The sequence below is a fragment of the Musa acuminata genome, chromosome BXJ2-7, assembly GCF_036884655.1.
Source record: "Musa acuminata AAA Group cultivar baxijiao chromosome BXJ2-7, Cavendish_Baxijiao_AAA, whole genome shotgun sequence".
Lineage (NCBI taxonomy): Eukaryota > Viridiplantae > Streptophyta > Magnoliopsida > Zingiberales > Musaceae > Musa > Musa acuminata.
The window spans coordinates 33697594-33717689 of record NC_088344.1 but is presented as its reverse complement, the minus strand read 5'-3'; the positions used below and the strand labels follow the sequence as shown (position 1 = coordinate 33717689).

The window sequence follows — 20096 nt, the reverse complement described above, 5'->3', positions numbered from 1 at the left end:
AAATAACAAGTCAGAACACCTGTTGTTTGCCATCTTCATTGATCATGATTGACAAAAGGTGGTAGGTCAAGAAATTGTATTCCCTTCCAATACATAGCATGCATAACAATTGGTGATAAAGAAAGGGATACATTCATGTTTACTACTGCAATTCTTCAGACCAAAATACCAAACCTGCACCACCAAAATTACCTCTTATCTTAGCTAACAAGCAACAATGGTCAAATAGGCACACTGTCAAGCTTCTAAATGCACTCCATTCCAAAAACATGCAGTGATGTTGTGTAAATAAGCTCACATGTCAGTGGCAACTAATAACATCCATCTATTTGTCATAGTTATATCAACAGAAGCATCTAAAGCATAGTTGAAAAAATGCAGAGACATATGAGAAATACCTATATATGGATCAAGTCTAAAAGAAGACCTTACAGTATTTTTTCTCTCTACATGAAGGACATTCATCAATACAAAGACCTACAAAATTCAGCCTCCGGTGACGATTCAGTCACGTAAAACAAGGATGGCATCTTAAGCAAACACGATGACTAAGGGATCGCAACCTCACAAGGATTGCCCTTTTGTCCGTTTGGCTCAGTAAACAAAATGTAAGGTCACCACATCTCATACGCCAAAGCAATGTCAAAGGTCTTTCCACACATTATAATCAGTAGTTGATGCATTGGTTTTTATTAAACTGTCTTGACAGCCCAATAGAAAAGTGGACCGCACACGATCGACATTAATTATAGCATGTGCGGTCCCACTTGGACTCGTGGCTAACGCAACTTCATCATATCGAATGGTGACTTCTGCATAGCCCTTGTCTTTCACATTAGGGTTCTCCAACTGTACGAAAGATCAGGAAAAGAAAGGTTGTTTGAGAAAAAAATTGGACTTCAACATGCATATGCAAAATTTTTCAAGGTCATTCATTCTGATATACAACTTGGAATACAAATATATAGAAAAATAAAGATTACCCTAAACTTTGTGTCTGCACCCCAAATGATGAACGTCTCATTGCAGGTGTGATGCCGGTGATTGCCTCTTAAACCACCTGGTTGGATCTGACCCACATGGACTGAAGCACACTTTGACGCTCTTCCTGTAATTCAGTACAAATACCCAGATATAACATCCTATTAACTTGTTGATTATAATTTCATTACAAGTAAGAAAACATGTGATGAAACCATAAAAAATAATAAAGTAGATGAATAGATCTTACATAGAGAGTAAAGCTTCATGATTCCCAAAAAGCACATGTTAAAATCATAGCTGCTGTATTAGCTACAAGATCAAAATTTTGAACACCTGACAATGGTATAGTTACAATAGATGCTTCATAGGTAAAAAGATAAAGACAGGTATTCTAAATAACGGTATAGTTATGGCTACTACAATAATCATGAGTCGTCAGGAAAAGAACTTTTTTAACTGTTAATTACGACTAAAAAATTGTTTTATCCTATGATTATAATTCAACTTGATTAAAAAAGTGAAGTACCGCTGTCTTTTTTGTATATTGAAGATCCGACAGATTTCTACTTACCCATCCCTCCCACAAGGTTCATTAAAGAACTGGGACTGTCCCATTTGTTGACATATCTGACCATTCAACGGATCCAGGCTACTTTCAAAGCCGGTTAACCATTTTTCTGGTCAAACTAGCTGGTTTGAGCAACAGTGCCGCCAAAATAACTGAGAAGCAGTGGTATGAAAATTCCTAAGGAAGTTTATGCCAGAGGACATACCCAAAACATCTGAAGTTCTCATGCTACGGTTGCAGAAGACATTTGCTCTTAATATTGAGATGTGTGATGATCATGTGAATATAAAATGAAACCAACAGTAAGATGCATTTCCCAAAATGGAAGGATCACCCTTCTACCAACCACACTAGGATTGGAATTTGACACCATATTTCGAGATACATATTTCAACAGCCTAATGCTATTTTTTTTTAGCATAGAGATCTTAATTTGGGTTTGTTGAACTGTAGAAAAAGATACATGAATAGTTTTTTACATGATTGCAGAAGTTTATATACAATGGCTGGATAGACATTCTGAGCACAAACCCCTGGTTAATCATTAGTAATGGTACCAGGAACAATGATACCATAACAACTTTAGCAAACTTGCCAGAAATTTGTTGTCAGAGAAACACCAAAGATGTAAAGAACAATGTTATGTAAAGAATCAAGACATATAGAACTAAAGATTGTTGGAACAACATACAACCATCTCAAACTTTCTGAGCACCAAAAGATAAGTCAACATAGAAGTGGGAACAGCAGAAGCGAGATTTAACCAGGCCTCTATTGTAATTCACATAAAAGTGACCTCTTGGATAAATCAAAGGTTTGACAAAATTAGGCAATACTGAAAATAGATTCAGTTGGATTATGCAAACTGTGTGACAATTAGATCAGTGATCTAATAATTCATGCACCTTCCCTGCTTTATTGGTGTGTCAGATAGAATTAGTGAAAGTGGTTTCTGGAAGCTCTAAGAAGTAGAATTCATCAAAGAATAGACAAAATAATACAAAGGAATGGCTCTGCAACTAAACCGTCACAAGTGTTGAGTCTGGTCCTTCAGCCCTAGCCACACAACAGACTTATTGATATATTAATCTCCAGCAATAGCATGATTGATCAGGGGTTCTAGGCCATCTTACTCATACAGAAGATATTTAAATCGTTTTTGTACTTTTATTAAGCACAACAGATACCTGGGTGCTATTTGGCAGAGCAACCATTGCCGATTTCTTCTCCTACTCTCAAATATTTTGGTGGCCACTTGGCCCAAGACTCCATAAAAGAAATCTTTGGATGCAACAGACACTCAACCCTCAAAGTTTTTGCATGTGAAATATAGTTCAACTGCAATTACAGGCCTAACTAACAAACACTCTCCTTTGCTGCTGTTATCTTGTAGCTCTTCTTTCTCATGGCTCGGTACGTAGTGGAAAGAGCCAGAACGAGAGAAAATTATGTCAAAGACATCCTAACCTCATAATCATACGAGGAGGCTACACCAATAGGTTGGTCTAAGAACTAATAAGTTAGAGATTGTATCTGATACTGAAAAAAATAAGAAGTATACAATTGATTGCTATTATTTCTGCAGCATACTAATTACCAGAAAAGACCAAGAGAGAAAGGATATAAATGCTTCTTGCTGCAAGTGAGAAAAGAATTAACAATGCATAATCATTAACGTAAGCAATCGGTGAACTAGTGGTGACAATCACAAACTAACGCTGATAAACTTTCGATCTTCCTATCACATAAAATATTTTTGGTCTTCAATGTGTACCTACCTTAGAAACTTGAATGATACTTCATAACCCACGGTAAAGCAAAAAAGTTATCAATAATATAATCCAAAAGATGTATCATGATCATTGTGGTAAAAGTAATTGCAGAAAATCAGCAAAAAATTTCTTTGTCAAATTATATGAAAATAGATCATCAAAGAACAAAGCTGGTTTCGTGGAACCACCAACAGAGTTCCATAAGAATAGTTCAGACTGAACAACAGGTTGACAGTTTTCCTAGAAATAGTTCAGAATACAATGTCAAAGAGGCCAAGGAACATCAAAGAAGGTGGTGTCAGTAGAACATCCATCTTGCAAGTATCTTTGTCAAAAGCTCCTCCTACCTCTCAAAGAATATAGTATGTTCCAAAGACATGTTCATAAGCATTACGATTCCACATCCTCCAAAGCGAAGTTTGGAATTCATTTCTTAAAAGAACCAAACGGTCCTGCAAAAACATTTCAAGATCAAGAATTTAACGTGCCCAACATGACTGACCATGTTCACTACCACAGAGCGGACAAACATCTCGATCGGTATATTTAGAGGCCCAACAAAGTTCTTGGCATCCCGGGAAATTAAAACAAAAGCCCTTTAGATGTTCTACCAAAGAAGAGAGAAAACCCTAACAGTGACATATATGTCGTGTTAGAGTAGAAAATAGCATGCGTATTAAGCACGAACGACACTAATCATTAGAATAAACAAGCAAAATCAAATCAAAAACACAAAATGGAGGAATCCGCCAAGACTAACCACGCAGTCGAGCCTCTCGCGCAGCGGTAACGGGGTCCATCAGCCACCCCCGCCAATCCCTAGCGATCTTCGAGGGGAACTCCACGGAGCTAAATCTCACGAGGTTGGCATCCGAATCGGCCCCATCGACCGGCCCTGTCCCGGATCGAGAAGAAGACGAGGACAAGCCGGAGGAGAGGGAGGAGCGGAGGCCGGCCGAGGCCGGGTGCTCGAGCCGGAGGAAGACCCAGGTGAGGAGGACGAAGACGGAGAGCAGCAGGGGGAAGGCGGAGGGCCGCTTCAAGAAGACGGCGACGGAGGAGACGGCGGCGGCGGCGGGCGAAGGGGAGGGAGAGGAAAGCGACAGCGGGGGAGGAGGTGGGGTCTCGGAGACTGGCTGGGGTTGGAGTCCGACGCTGATCCTTCGAGCGTTGGCCATGCTGGTTTCGAACAAGGAGGTTAGATTCTTGGCGAGCGTGTGGTAATTAATAGTTCCCCTCCCGAATCCATCGGGTTCATCTGCCTTCAGATATCCGTTGGCTATGCGTAATGTTGGTTTTCACAATAATAATAATAATAATAATAATAATAATATACAAATATTCAATAAAATATAATTTAAAGGTACGCATATTAACAATAGCGTCTCTCTCTAAAAAAAAATCATAATATTTATTTTTATGAAGATGCCAATAAATCCGTTGGCTATGCGTAATGTTGGTTTTTTACAATAATAATAATAATATATATATAAATATTCAATAAAATAGAATTTAAAGGTATGCACATTAACAATAGCGTCTCTCTCAAAAAAAAAATCCTAATATTTATTTTTATGAAGATGCCAATAACATTATAACTATAAAGAGATATAATCATAAATCATAGGAAGATTATTATCATAGGAACCATGAATCAATCATGCACATAAATATCAGGGGGAAACAGTACTTTATACGGAATCTCATATCCTGAAATCAAGTTGCTAAGTTGCTTTAACATGAGAAAGTGAAGGGAGTGACAATTATAATATAAAGTAAATAGATTCAATTGACAGCTTGTCACCCTCCCAATTTGTAGGTAAGAGAAGTTTCGCTATTTAGTCATCCTCGTACAATTGATGGCTTCTCCAAAATACTTGAATCTATTTTCACTGCGGTACATTTAGCATACATGAACTGATCAAGATAGCATATTACATCACTCTCTGTGGAGAGATGACTCCACATAAGAGAGGAGGATGAAAGAATATCAAAATTGTGGATTCCGTGGTTGAAGGAACGTAGTCAGCTCCAGATCCACGTATATATATACTCTTCTACTTGCTGGGTTCAATTAGAAAAGGTTTGAAGGAGAAGAGAAGACCCATCAGCTCAACCACGTTCAAGATCAAGAAGACCATTTGATCACCTGCAAAATGAAATTACAACCAACATAATAGGGAAACAAACAACACGAATGAGAAATGCCACAAAAACGAGTGGAGTTAAATGCAGAATTGAAATCTGTCACAGTAGAGTGAGGCTGGAATAGAATCATATCGGAGATCAAGCAAAGTCCCCTGCTACAAGGTAGTCTAGTAACCTTACCAGGAGTTGCCAATACTAAAACTGCAAGAGAAATCCTAATATGAAGAGGAGCATAAATAAACTTATATTGCTAAGATGACAAAGTCCAACAATCATTTGTAGCAATTGGTATGGTCTGATATTTATTGGTCTAATTCAAGATTGGTACTAAAAATACATAGATCAGCATATATATACATGCATACATTATATATACATACACACACACAGATATATATATTTTTCAAGGACATGGCACTAGGTATAATTAAAATTTGTGAGTGATTGAGAAAAAAGAAAAGAACGGTACTGCAATATTATTATGGTGGCTACTGAAAGCTTACCTGGAAAGAAGGAAGCATGTTGGCGCTTTTGTGCCCAGGAAAATCTGCAATCAAAGAATAGCTGATATAAGTAAAGCAAAAAAGATATGAAAGTGATTAATCATGAAACAGAAAGTGATTCATGCCGATATTATTTAAAGACTGAAGCAAAAACGAAAAAGAAACAAAAAAATTCTATCGAGTTGTTAGTCTTTAGATCCATGAATGTTATACATCTATTTGGTAAGATCAAAATACATATTGACCACCACTTGTGAATGGAATTAGCAAGTTTATTCAACTAAATCTTTCATGCTTCTCAGGTATCTTATTGTGATACTTGCAAGCTAAGGTCCTCATAACTAAAACATGGAATTAGCAACTAACTTACCAGTAAGGTAATATGAATCATTTTGGCAATCCACACAAGTTCACCCAGATTAATGGAATTTAAAAGGTTTGGTAATGATCTTGGGATGGATGGAAAGATCAAAGTCAGTACAGGTGGCACATACATGTTTGACTTTGAACCATTTGGAAATCAACCTGCAGTGTAGAGCAGATCCCACATAAACTGTCCATAAGATGCTTTAATTTGATTGGTTTCAACCAACTTCGGCCTAAATCAGTCAGAAAGCTGACTGATCTTTGGGAAAAACTGGTTTAAATCAGTTTTTTTCTTTCTTTCTTTTAGATCAGTACTAAATGAATCAGACTGGGCATTCTCATGTTCTTTCTTTCATCGAGTTCAAGAGGGCAATCACAACTAAGAAAGGAAAAGAAGAAATTAGCATTACTTTTGTTTGTGGTTTCCTTATTTTCGTGTACTGGCCAGTATATCATGATATATGAGATAATGCTGGTTTGAATGACCTGGAATACAGAATTCCATGAAACTCAGGAGAAGACATCCATTCGGATCCTTATAATATCTTAAAATATTGAAAAAAATCAAGATTTCTCACCATCACTATTATTTAAATGCATGGATTAAAATTAAGTCAGAGACATTTTGGGTTCTCCTTTCTTTTCCGAGTGTAAATTGTGTATAAATACGTGGTAATCACAATGTCACAAATGCATCTGACCTTAAGCCACTATATTTAGTTGTTGATTTGGAGACATTAATTTAGAAAAGCCAGCAATTATTAGAAAATGTATTAAACCTGACGTGCCCGAGGTTCTTATTGTGGATGTTCTACAAATAAATAGTTATGCTAACCCAAAGGGCACTTTAACGAAATATTACTAGAGCATTATCTAAAACAGCTTTTCATTGGAAGCTTGGACTTGCAAATCATCAAGAAGCTTCTAGCAAGATTACATTACTTACATAGCACCACCAGCTGCTGGAGCGATTGCTTTAAAAAAAGACATTGCAGTCATAGCTATGCCATTTGCAGCTCCTCTTTGTTCTTGAGACTGCCATAAATTATATTGATGTGAGATTATTGTTTAACATTCAAATAAGTGCTTCAATGTGATGCTGGGCTATGTTGGAAGACTAGCAAGAAGAAATTTAGAAACCATAATTTACGAAAAAAATACAAACTAACTAAGAAATATTACCACAGCATTGTTTTGCAAAATGAACAATCCAATTACGATCATCACCTGATCAGAAAAGAAAATTTTATGAAAAACATCAGATACAAATGCAACTATCTTATTACAAATTTAACTACAAAGCTAGGAAATGAAATGCAAGATGTCATCCATAGAAGTTCGTCAAAATTAATCGTGTAGCTAAAAGAATTATGTGCAATTTCAAAGATCAACATGGGAAGTGAGTATATAATATATATGCCTGTCCTCATGAACTGCTGATGGTGTGCTAGCCAGAGAGTTGAACAAGCCTAACTTTTGTATGCATAAATTGATCCATCGTAAACCCCATATTGACAGCAGTGCCATGGACTGTGTTCAACTCCACTTGCTCTCATAGTCTTTGGCAAGCATAAGATAGCAGCCAGACTTTAAAACTTATGTATCATGTAACACAAAATGCAAGTTCTCTTAACTAATTTAGATATAATTATACGATCAAGATGTTAATAAAAAAACATTCTTGCATGATTGCATCTGCTATTCACTAAGAACAGATCTATGAAGAAAAAATACAAGTGGTTTCCAAAATTCTTTCCAAGTGTAAATAAGTATGAGAATATTTTTTTCATTGATCTGCTTATATTATACTCACTGAAAGAACATTCTTTAGCAAGGATGCACAATTCACTATCAAAGTGAGTTGAAGTCCTGATAGTTTCGACATAAAGGGATAAGCAGCAAGCAAAGGTACAGCTAAAACCTGCATATTACAAGACAATATGGATTAAAGAAGAACACAAATACCAACTTTTTTACTAATAGATGACAAAATTAGTTCTTACTGAAGCAACACGCAGTGAGCTGACGGGTCCTAGGAGTTTCTCAATTCGAGGATAAAGAAGAATTTGGAATACAAGAAGACCAAAACCTAGAAGGTTAATACATTGTCAGACATCATATTCCAAAATCATGAAAGAGAGAACTTGATGAAAAAAATTAAAACTTCATTAACATAATAAAAATTTTAGCACTAAAAATTGTCCAGCATCAATTATCATATCGAGATACCATCTGGAAGAAAAATTCCTAAACTATGAACAATAAGACGTTTAGGAAGGTAAGAAGAGACGATAATCACCATAATATATTTGATCAGCACAATGTTAAACAATCACCATAAGATGACAAGTACCATTTCAACAAGGGATTACAATAGAGCCAATCCTAATCCCCACACACTCCTGGGTGGAAACCACACATGATGGCAATCATTTCTAATATCCATTTGTTATTCCATCGCCATAGGATCCAGACCAAGTCATGTGCATATCTAAGTTGGACCTTGCATGCCCATTTTGTTTTACTAGTCTTTTATCAGAGAGGTGAGCTCTTCTTCCATACTATTTCTCGCATTTATTTAATATGGCTAAGTGTTAACAAACATTTCCATTGGCTCTGGGTTATTGGTGTTTGCCATTTGCTTTCTAAACGACCATGAGTCATAGCTTTGTACTTACAAAATACCAATCAGATTAAGAATTTCATCTCACAATCCTATAATTTCCAATCAGATTAGGAATCATAAAAATCATTTGTTTCTATCATTTCACATTTCAGGTGAATTCTGTGTCATAGAATTACAATAATGATATTTCATATGTACCTGAAATAGCAAGCACCTCACCAACATCTTGAGATGAAAAGCTCAATCCTCCATAGCTTTTGTCACTAACAGCCCATAAAGAGAATATCTAAAAATGGTTTAGCAATTAGTTGTGACACCATGACAAACATCACAAGGCAAAAGTTACACGTATGCCAAAAGTAAAATAAAGCAGTAAAGTTATAGAGCCCCACAAAATCGTACTAAATTAGATTAGAAAGAAGATACCTTGTACAACTCAATAAAATCCCTAATGTTAGAACAAGAAAAAAACAAAGCACATACCCAGAAGCAGGAGGAAGAAAATTTCAGAATCAAATTATTTTAGCTTTGTAATCAACATCTCACAAAGCACATACCCAAAAAAGTCATGCATGCATCACAACACGACGAATACCCATTTACTTCCACAATAGAGATATACTCATCATTTGCAACTAGATTAAAAGATTCTAGAGTACACATGCATGTATAAAATATTATACGCATACACAGAGATGGATTGATAGACAGACAAGCATACAGATGTCTTTCCATAATATTCATATTTTTAATGAAATTATCTTCTCTAGATAATCTAGAACTGTACTTCTTGGGAACCCCAATTGTTCTTTACCCACAGGTTATACATCATTATCCTCTATGCAAATGATGCATCTTCGTTCAACTTTATGGCTTGTGTCTTTGAGCTATATATTCTGCAAGTTGCAATGTCCTAATTTGTCTGACACTGAAAATAGATAATAGATTTGCTAGTATATAGAGTTAGATGGACCAACAATTCTAACTTTGGGTATCATGATCAATGGCTCATTTAACCAAGAAAATACCTGGCTAGAAGGTATATCAAGCTGTCACAACAACTGGCATCAGAGGAAACCGAGAACTAGCCATGTGCAATAAGTGGTCCAATTAAGAAAAAGCTACCTATCGATTGTGCAAGAGATACATAATGCTACCACTAGGCCATGGGCCTCTACAGCCACAAATTAGGGAATGATTCTCACATGCAACGTGCTAGAAATTAGACTGATGTCAAGCAATTGAGTGAGGAAGATTGTGATGTTCTGATCCTAATTAGTCTCACATTGAAAGTAGATAATGATCATATTAGCATCCAGGGCTAGATGAATAACCAACCAGTACCTAAGGATATAGAATTTCAAGCCACATGGTTAAAGGTCCACTGTATGGGCTGGTGGGTCTATCAGTTCAGGTCATGGCAAGTGCTTCCAATTGCAAAACAAGTCACTGACTCATAAGTTTCAGCTTGCTTATTATTACAGGGCAGACAACAATGTAAAAAATAAATCTTCCTACCTGAACAAAGCAAATATTCTGATTCACCAAATTCCCTTACTGGTTTTTAGATAACACAATTTGCCAAGTTGCCTTGATAAAAGAGTATCAGCTTAGAAAGGCTGATGTCAGGTGTTTTCTTTTCTTTGATAATGACATTAAAACGCTGCTAACAAAAATACATTCTTTTCCTATTGTTGGATAAACTAAAATAAATCATGTTTCAACTGATGAACCCACAAGTTCCTGAAAGTGAAAACAAATTATTGATTGCTCACACTAACAAGAATCAATGACAGGATTGTCTCCATATTTACAAATACAAATGGTTATTTATGGAACTCGCTTCTGTATTAAGAGACTTTTCCATTAGGCTTCAAGCAAATTTTGGGTAGGAAACAAACTAAGGTAAACATGAGCTGTCCATGAATCCTACTATCTAACATTTAGATTTGCACACAAAAGAAATTCATGACAAGATAAAGTCACAAGATAGTAAAATAAAACTGTCTAATCTTATTAAAAAATTGGCAAGAGAATGCTCAAAGGAATATATCACCTCAGTGTAAGCCATGTCATGAAGGGAAAATATACAATAAACAATGACAGATGACATCAATGGCCAATTCTTGAATAGGTTTGCCTTTGGTTGTGTATCACTTTCTTCATCCTTATCGGTATGACCTTTTGAATCAGAGCTATATGGAGTCTCCACATCTTCAATTGTTGTTTCTCCTTTTTTTTTTGAATCGTGCTTATGCAATGTCTCCTACATAATTATATAAGGGATATATATCAGATTGACAAATAAATGAGTTTAGTTTCATGCTAGTACTCGGAGTATAGCAAGTAAATCAATTAAACACACTAAATTATCTGAAAAGGGAAGAAAAATATAATTTAAATCAATAAAAACAAATTGTTGGAGAGATACATTAACATGTGGCAAGGCAAAAAATTTAGAGATACCAACAAGGTAGGGCTTCCAAGAGTAAAAAATGGAGAGAACAGAAGATGAACTGAACAACCAATAATTGGTGGTTAGGGGAGATCACCATCAAGTTCATAAGAATAATATAATTCTATTGATGTAAAAGCTAATTTTCTTTTCGGAAATTATAGCATAAGAATCAAAATGCAGACTCGGTTCTGAATTATTTGAGCAGCTAAGAAATAATAATTCCAAAATTAAGTTGTCACATATGTGATGACAAGTTCCTGTTTAAGGGATACAATATTGATAAGATGGTGCTTGGATTTCCACTAGCACATCACATGGATTCTGCATAAAAATCAGAGATAATCAGGTACAACTTATATGTGATCAATCAAATATGAAGAAAATGTTCTAGATTCTGATCTGCCAGAAATGATGACTATTCTGGAAGGTATTAAGTTTGCAAAAGACATTGGTGTGCGCATGAGCTAATACCAGAGAGATTCACATACACTGATCTAGGCCCTAAATATTGAATGTCTCTTGCCTGCTGGTCCATGGATCAAAGAAACAAAGAAAGTTTCAAGAAAAATCAGTGAATGTCTCTCTCATTATGTTAGCAGAAAAGATAATAACGCTGCTAGTAGCTAATTAACTAGAAATTTTTTATGTAAGTACTGTTTACACTTATGCCATGGCTAGAGGTTACTCCTCCATGTAATCCTGATAAACTTTCTGCTGATTTAAGTAGTTAATGAATGGAATTTCACCTGGTGAAAAAAGAAAAGAAAAGAAAAGAAAGAACAGGAATTACTCCATCCATCTGTCATTCATTTAACATTGCCAAAAAAGTCTGATCCCATAGAAAATGGCCAAGGAACAAAGTTAAAACCCTCTAATACCTGTGCAATGAACCCAATGGCACACATGGAGAGACATTGGAGAGGTGGAACAAAACCCAAATGAACAAAAGAAGAGATCAAAGATAGGAATGGTTACTCACTGTGAGCCAAACTCAAGATCTCTCATCTACAGGGACCTGTGCACCACCTATGATACCATGTTTATCTACTCATAAGAGTAGATGAACAAGAGTTGAGAGAGGGATAAAAGATGACTTTGACTTATTTTTCTTTTTAATAAAATCAATATAATAACTTCACAAACAAAGTATGATAGAAAAAATTAGAAGAAAAAAAAAGGAACGAGTTTGCGGTAATTATTAAGGTTATTCTCTCAAAAGAACAAGATAGAACAGTAAGTTGGGGTAACTTACTGGAAGCCATAAAGAACCTATAAGAACGCAGACCGCAAAGAGTGATATACAAAGGCAAGGCAAGAAGTATGGAAACCTGCAAAACGTTGTACCAACAAAATTAAATATAAACACAGAATAAGACAAGCAAATTTAACTTAGAAAGGAGCAGAACTTGTACCTTCCAAATAAGGAATCTTGGGAAAATATCTCGGGATATTTTTCTGCAGGCTGACACAGCAAGAAAAGCACTAAATAAAATGTAATAGAACACAATACTCTGGGAAAAAAAAATGTTATGCAAAATTTATTACTTGCCCCAACCTTATATAAGCTGGGGCCCCCTGGAAGAATGCACCTACATCTTGCTCTATGGGCCAATGGGGACCTACCACATGTCCCTAAGCTTCCTTTCTCTGGGGTTTCAAGAAACATTGTTCCCTAGCAACACCATCAAAGGAAGAAGGGAGAGGGTCCTACTTTATAGTTTCAAATAGAAATGCAACATGTTTCCCAGTGGGACCAGTCTGTATCTGTTGCATAGGGCCATTGGTTATGGATGGTAAAGCAGGGGGCCACATAATCCTACATGGCCTCTGGATAGACACTACATGTAATATACTAAACAATGTCCCCAACAGTTAGCCTAATACCTGTGCCTAGGGAACACTACATCAGCAAACAACACGACATGGTGCCACATGCAAGTGCCATGTTCAAATACAATCTGTGGTTTGGAAGAAAAATTACAAAAATATATAAAATACCAGCTTTAGTGTTTGTTTCTGCAATTAATAGAAGACAAGGATTCTAATGTTCATGATGTTATTCTAGCCAAGCGTCCATATTATATTTTCTATATTTGTACTACATCCATGAACATTGCCACATGTTTGAACCAAGGTATGCAATACCGTACCGTACCGGTGTTTCAAGGTTGGCTCGGTACGGTACAGTACCAGCGTATCGAGCGATACACTAGGGCGTACCAAGCGTACACCAGCACTGTAGCTCTGTAGTGCTGTTATAGTGTACACTGTAGCACTGTAGCACGGTCCACGTACCGGTAAGCAATCGGACTGGTACGTACCACCCATACCGGGTGGTACCATTCGAAATTGCATACACTGGTTTGAACACCTCATGTACTTGCAACATATGGGGAATCTTATACCATCTACACCTTTTCTATGTCAATATATGATATACATATAGGAGAAAATATCATTTTGAGGCTCCGAAGAATGTCAAATATCAGAAATCAGTATGCAATTTGGACATTTGTCTTACTTCTTAACATATTATTTATGAGTTTGCTTGCTATGCAAGTAATTTTTCTCAGTATGCAAGTATTTTTTCCTAAAATTATTTGACTGATTTGAGTTGTTGCATTCATTTTCAACATTCATGCTCAAGCTTTGTAGTTTAGAGAAAAAGTTGAGATCACGGATGACAAACATGCCAATGGATGTGTAAATGTAGGTAATCAACACATTAACTTGACCAACTATCAAACTTTTTCATTTAGGATAGCCATGTGCCAGTATGGCTGCTAATTGCTTTTATAGATCTATGACAAAAGTATCTCATCATCTATTGATTCATAAATGTGGCTGCTACAAACAACTATATATACTTTCTAGGATCACATGAATTGAGTAAATTATGTCTTATCTTTTAACATAGAAGTTAAATTTCACTATTTTGTGCATCCATTCTCCTTGGAGAATTAATTTCTTTCAGAAATGACTATTAAGAAATTCATCAATTGTTTTAAGTAGAGATACCAAGAGCAAAGTAGAAGTCCAAATATGGGTTTGAACTTCTTAGTAGATTGATGATAGTGAGAGAAATACTGGAGGATGCAAATTGTAGTAAGAGCCAAAAGTGAACTGAGATAGACTGCTGTTAGATAATGGGAAGCTTTTTGATGGTGCCATATCAACGATAATAGTATTGGCAAATGACATCTAGGAGTATGCATTGTGCAGGTAGGATGTTTTTCCAGTAACTTGGCAAAGTTTTCCTTTTTCATAAATGTCTGTTTAGTTCAGTTTAACAACAATAATGCCTTGTACCTAAATTTGGTGACCCATGTGACCGACAATACCTAGTAGATTCTGTTCCTGTCTAGGCTCTCTAGGGATTAGATTCCATGCCTGTTTGGATGAGAAAGCCAGGATTATCACTTTAGCAATCACCATATGTTGACTTATCAAAAGTTTACATTTGTCCTTTTACTTTCATCAATCATCAAAAGTTTCCAATTGCTTCCTATGAATTCCTTGTTTCATTCAAGTTGAATGAAATAGCAACCCAGCATTGAGAGGTGCCCCACTCACTGTCAAACTCTCTTGTTGTGAGATGCTGTTTCTTCTTTCCACAATTTGAGCATTGAATCATTTTGATAAAGGTGCCGGAAGCATGTAAAGCTTCCTAGAATTAAAATCACCATTAATTCATGCTCCTCCAATCATTCCAGGTTCTGAATATCATTAGGAGGAGGAATAGTGCCAAATGTCTTGTTTATCTTTGTGCTGTTTGTGGTGGCCATTCACCAGAATTCTCAACTGAGTGGCTGCAGGTGTTATCTGATTCATGCCATTGTTGCTCATTTTACTTTATCCCCAAGAAGACATTTGAATTTATAAACTTTGGAGTATTCAAACAAATGAACAATATTCTGCAATTCTTTCTTTAACATTTAACTCGTCTTATGTGTGATCTAAAAACATGTGGCATATAGTTTCTATTTGCTAATTCAAAAACTGCCTATAATAATTTTTTAAAATTAATAATTTTCCTGTTTATACACATTGTCTTTACAAACTTATGTTTGCATATGCATCCAGCTGCTCTACGCCTCTGTGGCACTACAGCCTCTGATAATTCTACAAAAGTACTTCATATTTATGATTTTTTTGTATTTGTTGGATTTAAAAATCAATTTCTGTACTAAAATGATATGGCCATTAAGCAGCAGATGATATGGGATAAGAGCATGTATACTGGCACAAGCATCAACATGCTAGTGACGATTTCATAAAAGATTCACCTGAGCAAAGAAGCCTCCAAGTGCTGGCCCAACTATCAAACCTATGCCCCATGCTGTGGTCACCTGAGATAAATAACAATCATAATTCAGAAACATGCATGACCATTCAATGTTGCTGAAACAATAAATAGACAAAGAAATATTACTAGTGATAACCCAAGAGCTTGATGTTCTTGTCTACAAACTTCTATAGAATAAGCCTGCCAAAAAAGTCAAATATGAGTGTTTGTAATTTCGAAGATACACACAATTCACTAGTGTAACTATATCTAAGGCTACAAAATCAATGATACATCTAATTGTACATGCCTTTATCGGGCCAAGCAGACCATTTAGTGATCCAAGAAGTAATCTTGTTGTGATTGCCATCCAGTAACTTGTACTCAGCCCAAACAGAGTGTTAAAAATGGTCCTGAAATAACAACATTAGACAGTAAAGAACATGCTGACAAGGGAATAAGAAAATATTCTGCCACAAGAATTTTCTATTTGACATTGATCAGCAACAAAAACAATAAGTGTTACTGACACAGAGAAGATGCCAAGAAGTATAACAGGTTTCCTTCCATATCGATCGGCAACTACACCCCAGAATAAGGAAGTTAAGGCTCTTCCAAACATAAATGAAGCTCCTTCAATCCACAGGAAAATTTTATCAGTGACATTCCATGGGATGCAAACTAGAAGCTACTGAATGTTTATTACACAATTAATTGCAACATAATAGACAATTTCATGCGCTGATTATGACTACTCACCAACAAAACCTGCATAAAACCCAATATCTTCTTCTCTTTTGGCGACATGCAAGTCCCTTATCTATGGAGAATAAAATTAAAAAAAATCAAATTTAGTTAAAGCTTATTCACAACTACAGCAAAGCATAATATCTGCAGTTCATAGTTCTGGGAAAAATTCATAGCGCACTCTTATGCTGCACCAAAAATAGGTCCCTCATCCCAATGTTATAAATCCTCATTCCAATGGCGTTGCCAATGCATCAATCAATTATCTCGTCTACTAACAAATGGATTAAATCATTAATCACAGGTTTAAAATTATTGAGAAAAGAATCAAAGGGATCGTAGTTGTGTTAATTATGTTATGACTAATGCATGTGATGTGGTGTGATTGTATGGTTAAACTCTCTCTGAGTACTGATGATTATGAAATGACCAACACTTGTGGTATGGTGTGCTTGAGCTTTCTGTGAATGCTTTGATGTCACTACTCTATGGAACCTATCTGGCTGACCAATGCATATGTGTTGGCCACTAGGGGTTAGAATTAGACAGTTTAGATCAAGCATGGTAAGTTGCTATAAGGTAGACCGATAGGCCAGAATTTATTATGCTGGTCAGATATGACAACTTTCTTCAGTGAGATGCATCTTGAAAGGTCCACTCCTCACTCTCACAGCATGCCATATTATATAAATTTGAAAGATGTATGACTCTTCCTATTTTGGTTAGTAAAAACTAAAAAGTGTTGGATTCAACCTTCCAAATGAGGATGGAGTTCATTTCCATTTGGACATCTCAACCCTTATCCAGTTGAGAATTAATTAATTATTAATATTATATGTAAAAAAGATTGTGGTGGCCAATCTGATTCATTCTTGAGTGTTATCCATTCTCTCTCTCTCTCTCTCTCTCTCTCTCACACACACACACACACACACACTCTTCAGTCTCTTGGTTGCCTATCCATCATTTTTGTATGGATGTTAAGGGGCAACAATATGTTCAATGTTTTGCTTTGTCTTCATGTATAAGATTGTTGTAACCTCTATTTACCATTTTAACTTAAAGATGCTGATTAGTATTGAAAGTAAATCTAGATTTCCAACACCAGTTTGTGCTAGTTAAGAAATATTTTGTTGTAGAACATTTTATTATTTGTAGCAAATAATAACTAAATGTGGCATGAAAAAGAAATGATAATAGAACAAAGTCACAAACTACAAATAAGTAAAGAGAAAATAAATCCTAATCGATAGTTATTTGCCATTTTCGCTTTTTTTTTCTTTCTTATCCATCTATTGTGAAAAGAAAGGATACAGGCTTGAAGCATAAGGAACTCAACCAAAAGCATTCACTCATTTGAATGAATATAGAAATGTTTTCTTGTTGTTGATAAGTGAATAACAGTGTGGATAGATATAATGAAAGGATTTAGATATCCCACTTTTCCATACGTACCATGAAATATATGAAAGGAAACAACGATGATATGGGCAATGCTGGAGAAGAAAACAAAGAAATGGAGATAAGTTAGAAAACCATGTCATAGGAATATGGAGAAAACAACTAAAAGTATCAATTTATATGGAAAATTGTAAAGCTGATGCTAATATAAGAAAAGCAATATTTAGCCATCAGAACAAGGACCTGGACTTTCTGATAATGGGTTCCGTAAGAAATGACTGCATACTGAAGTGAAGTTTAACTTCCATTTCATCATCTTAAATGTGAAACCCCAAAGAGACATGATAATTATGTGCTAAAATGCTAAATTTCCAAATAAGAAGAAATTGAGTTAGAACATGAATCTCATGATTTTCTAGGTTTCTTTGAATTTGTTTCAATCAAGTAAGTCAATGTGAAACAGAAAATGTGACAGATGAAGTAATACTATAAACCAGTAAGTATATGATGTTCTTTTTTCCTGATTTAATCATTTGAACTTGGACAAGCATGTTAGAGATTTTATTTTAAAAATAGAAATCTCAAAAATTTTTATTTATCATTTATTAATTTATTTATTATGTTCATTGTTTATTTAATTGAGTTTGTTATTTTTGTATGACTTACTTGGTGTCTTAATGGTATTCAGTGACTATGATTACACATAGCCATTATATGACCGTTATGATTATTATGACCATTATATGTTTCTTTTTTATTACTCAAATCGGATTTAACTTTTATTATTGAATGTTTACCCCAACAAGCATCCCTGAGGTTCTCAAGCAATCGCTAATGCAAACCAAGCAGCAGAGATTTATACAAACTCTATGATCAGTGTAACACAGAACGAGTCTTATTTTACCTCCTAGGATCAATGGAGAATAAATTTAGGTAACAGTTTTGGATTGGTAGATTATAGTGCAAACAGTGTGGCCCAGCTTCATCCTGGATGCTTCAAAAGTACAAAATCAGATTGTTGTATACAAGCAGAGGATGTCTGACTTTGAGTTTTCAACTAATAATTTTTATCATACTCTCTAGAGGTGCAAAATAAACTATCCAATCAAGTGCTATTGCTTATTATAAAAAGCTAAACGACTCTAACTAGCTAATATAGAGTGATGCATGCATAAATAGGGTCATCTAAAATATGCATCTGCGACAGCTTTCAAATTTGACTTCTAGGTTTAGATCTTCAAATGTTCAAAAGACTAGGAAATATTCATTTTATGCTTTTGCATGGAGCAGCCGTTAAACAAACTCTTAGCCCATGTCCTCTGCTGCTTAATGGTCGTATCGTTTTCAAGGTCAGTACAGGGCATTGTTTTCTGATGCTACAACTACACTTACAGGAAATTGATTTGTGGACTTACCGGAGGTTGTGGTGTCGCAGAGACATAGAATAATGGGTGCAGATGCAAATACAAGCGTGTAAGAACAAATCATTAATTACTAAAAAATCACTAATTACTAAAAAGGAGGAACTCAATGTTGAAGAAAACATTTTTTCCACTCATCATGCAACAAACTATACCGAGCAATTATATACTAGCGTGAGCCAACCCACTCATGCATACCTGTGCAGAGGGTGATGATCCACACATAAAAGAACTCCTTGTAGGGGATTCCACTGCTGGCCTCCTTCCGTCTGTCTTGCTTGCAACCCGGGCAGCCGTCGAAGTACACCTTCCGTTTCAACAAAGGCTCCGTGTTCTCCGCCATGTCCCTCGCAACAGTTGCCGAGAAACAACACCAGGGCCAACTATTTGTCGTACCCCAGGAGGAACGAACAAGATGAGGGACAGGCGGTATCGGATCAGGCGTCGATGTTTTAAATAAAGGTGAGAGTGAGAGAGTTGTTCTTCCTTCCTACTTTTTATCTGCTCGGCGTCGCCAGCTTACATATCTCACGTGATGAACGCCGACGCGATTCCTTAGCTCACGGCATGCGTCACCCTCAGGGGTAGATCGAGAGCATTGAGTGGTTACCGAATCCTTGTGATTCTCTGCCTCTCTCTCTCTCTCTCTCTCTCTCTCTCGTGCGGTCGCATTCTGTCCATCGAACCCAAAAAAAAAAGGGAAAAGAATTAAAGGTTGGAATTTAAGAGCGACCGGAGGTGACCACATCTCGATAGACAAGACGGTTGTCTTCTTGTTCTTAGAATGCCCGACACGATAGCGAATGTAACGGGCTAT

At 36.0% G+C, this 20096-nt stretch overlaps 2 protein-coding genes across 3 annotated transcripts; both read right to left on the bottom strand.

Moving 5' to 3' along the window:
* Positions 1–367: 367 nt before the first annotated feature.
* LOC135617700 (uncharacterized) lies at positions 368–4578 on the bottom strand. 2 transcript variants are annotated; one of them, XM_065118191.1, is made up of 4 exons: positions 4085–4578; positions 984–1108; positions 774–849; positions 368–727 (listed from the first exon to the last, which is right to left on the bottom strand). In XM_065118191.1, the coding sequence occupies exons 1-4, from the start codon at positions 4500–4502 to the stop codon at positions 693–695; spliced, it is 654 nt and encodes a 217-aa protein (XP_064974263.1). In that variant the 5' UTR covers positions 4503–4578; the 3' UTR covers positions 368–692. The 2 variants fall into 2 exon arrangements, with proteins under 2 accessions (XP_064974263.1, XP_064974262.1); XM_065118190.1 differs by having other exon boundaries at positions 368–849.
* Positions 4579–5188: 610 nt separating this feature from the next.
* On the bottom strand, positions 5189–19890 carry LOC135617699 (protein ZINC INDUCED FACILITATOR-LIKE 1-like). The gene is made up of 17 exons (XM_065118189.1): positions 19478–19890; positions 17913–17953; positions 16470–16530; positions 16241–16343; positions 16021–16123; positions 15858–15911; positions 15712–15774; positions 12838–12887; positions 12678–12753; positions 11024–11233; positions 9166–9253; positions 8345–8430; positions 8155–8262; positions 7524–7568; positions 7288–7376; positions 5976–6019; positions 5189–5473 (listed from the first exon to the last, which is right to left on the bottom strand). Exons 1-17 carry the CDS (start codon positions 19620–19622, stop codon positions 5382–5384), a joined length of 1458 nt encoding a protein of 485 aa, XP_064974261.1. The 5' UTR covers positions 19623–19890; the 3' UTR covers positions 5189–5381.
* Positions 19891–20096: the final 206 nt, after the last annotated feature.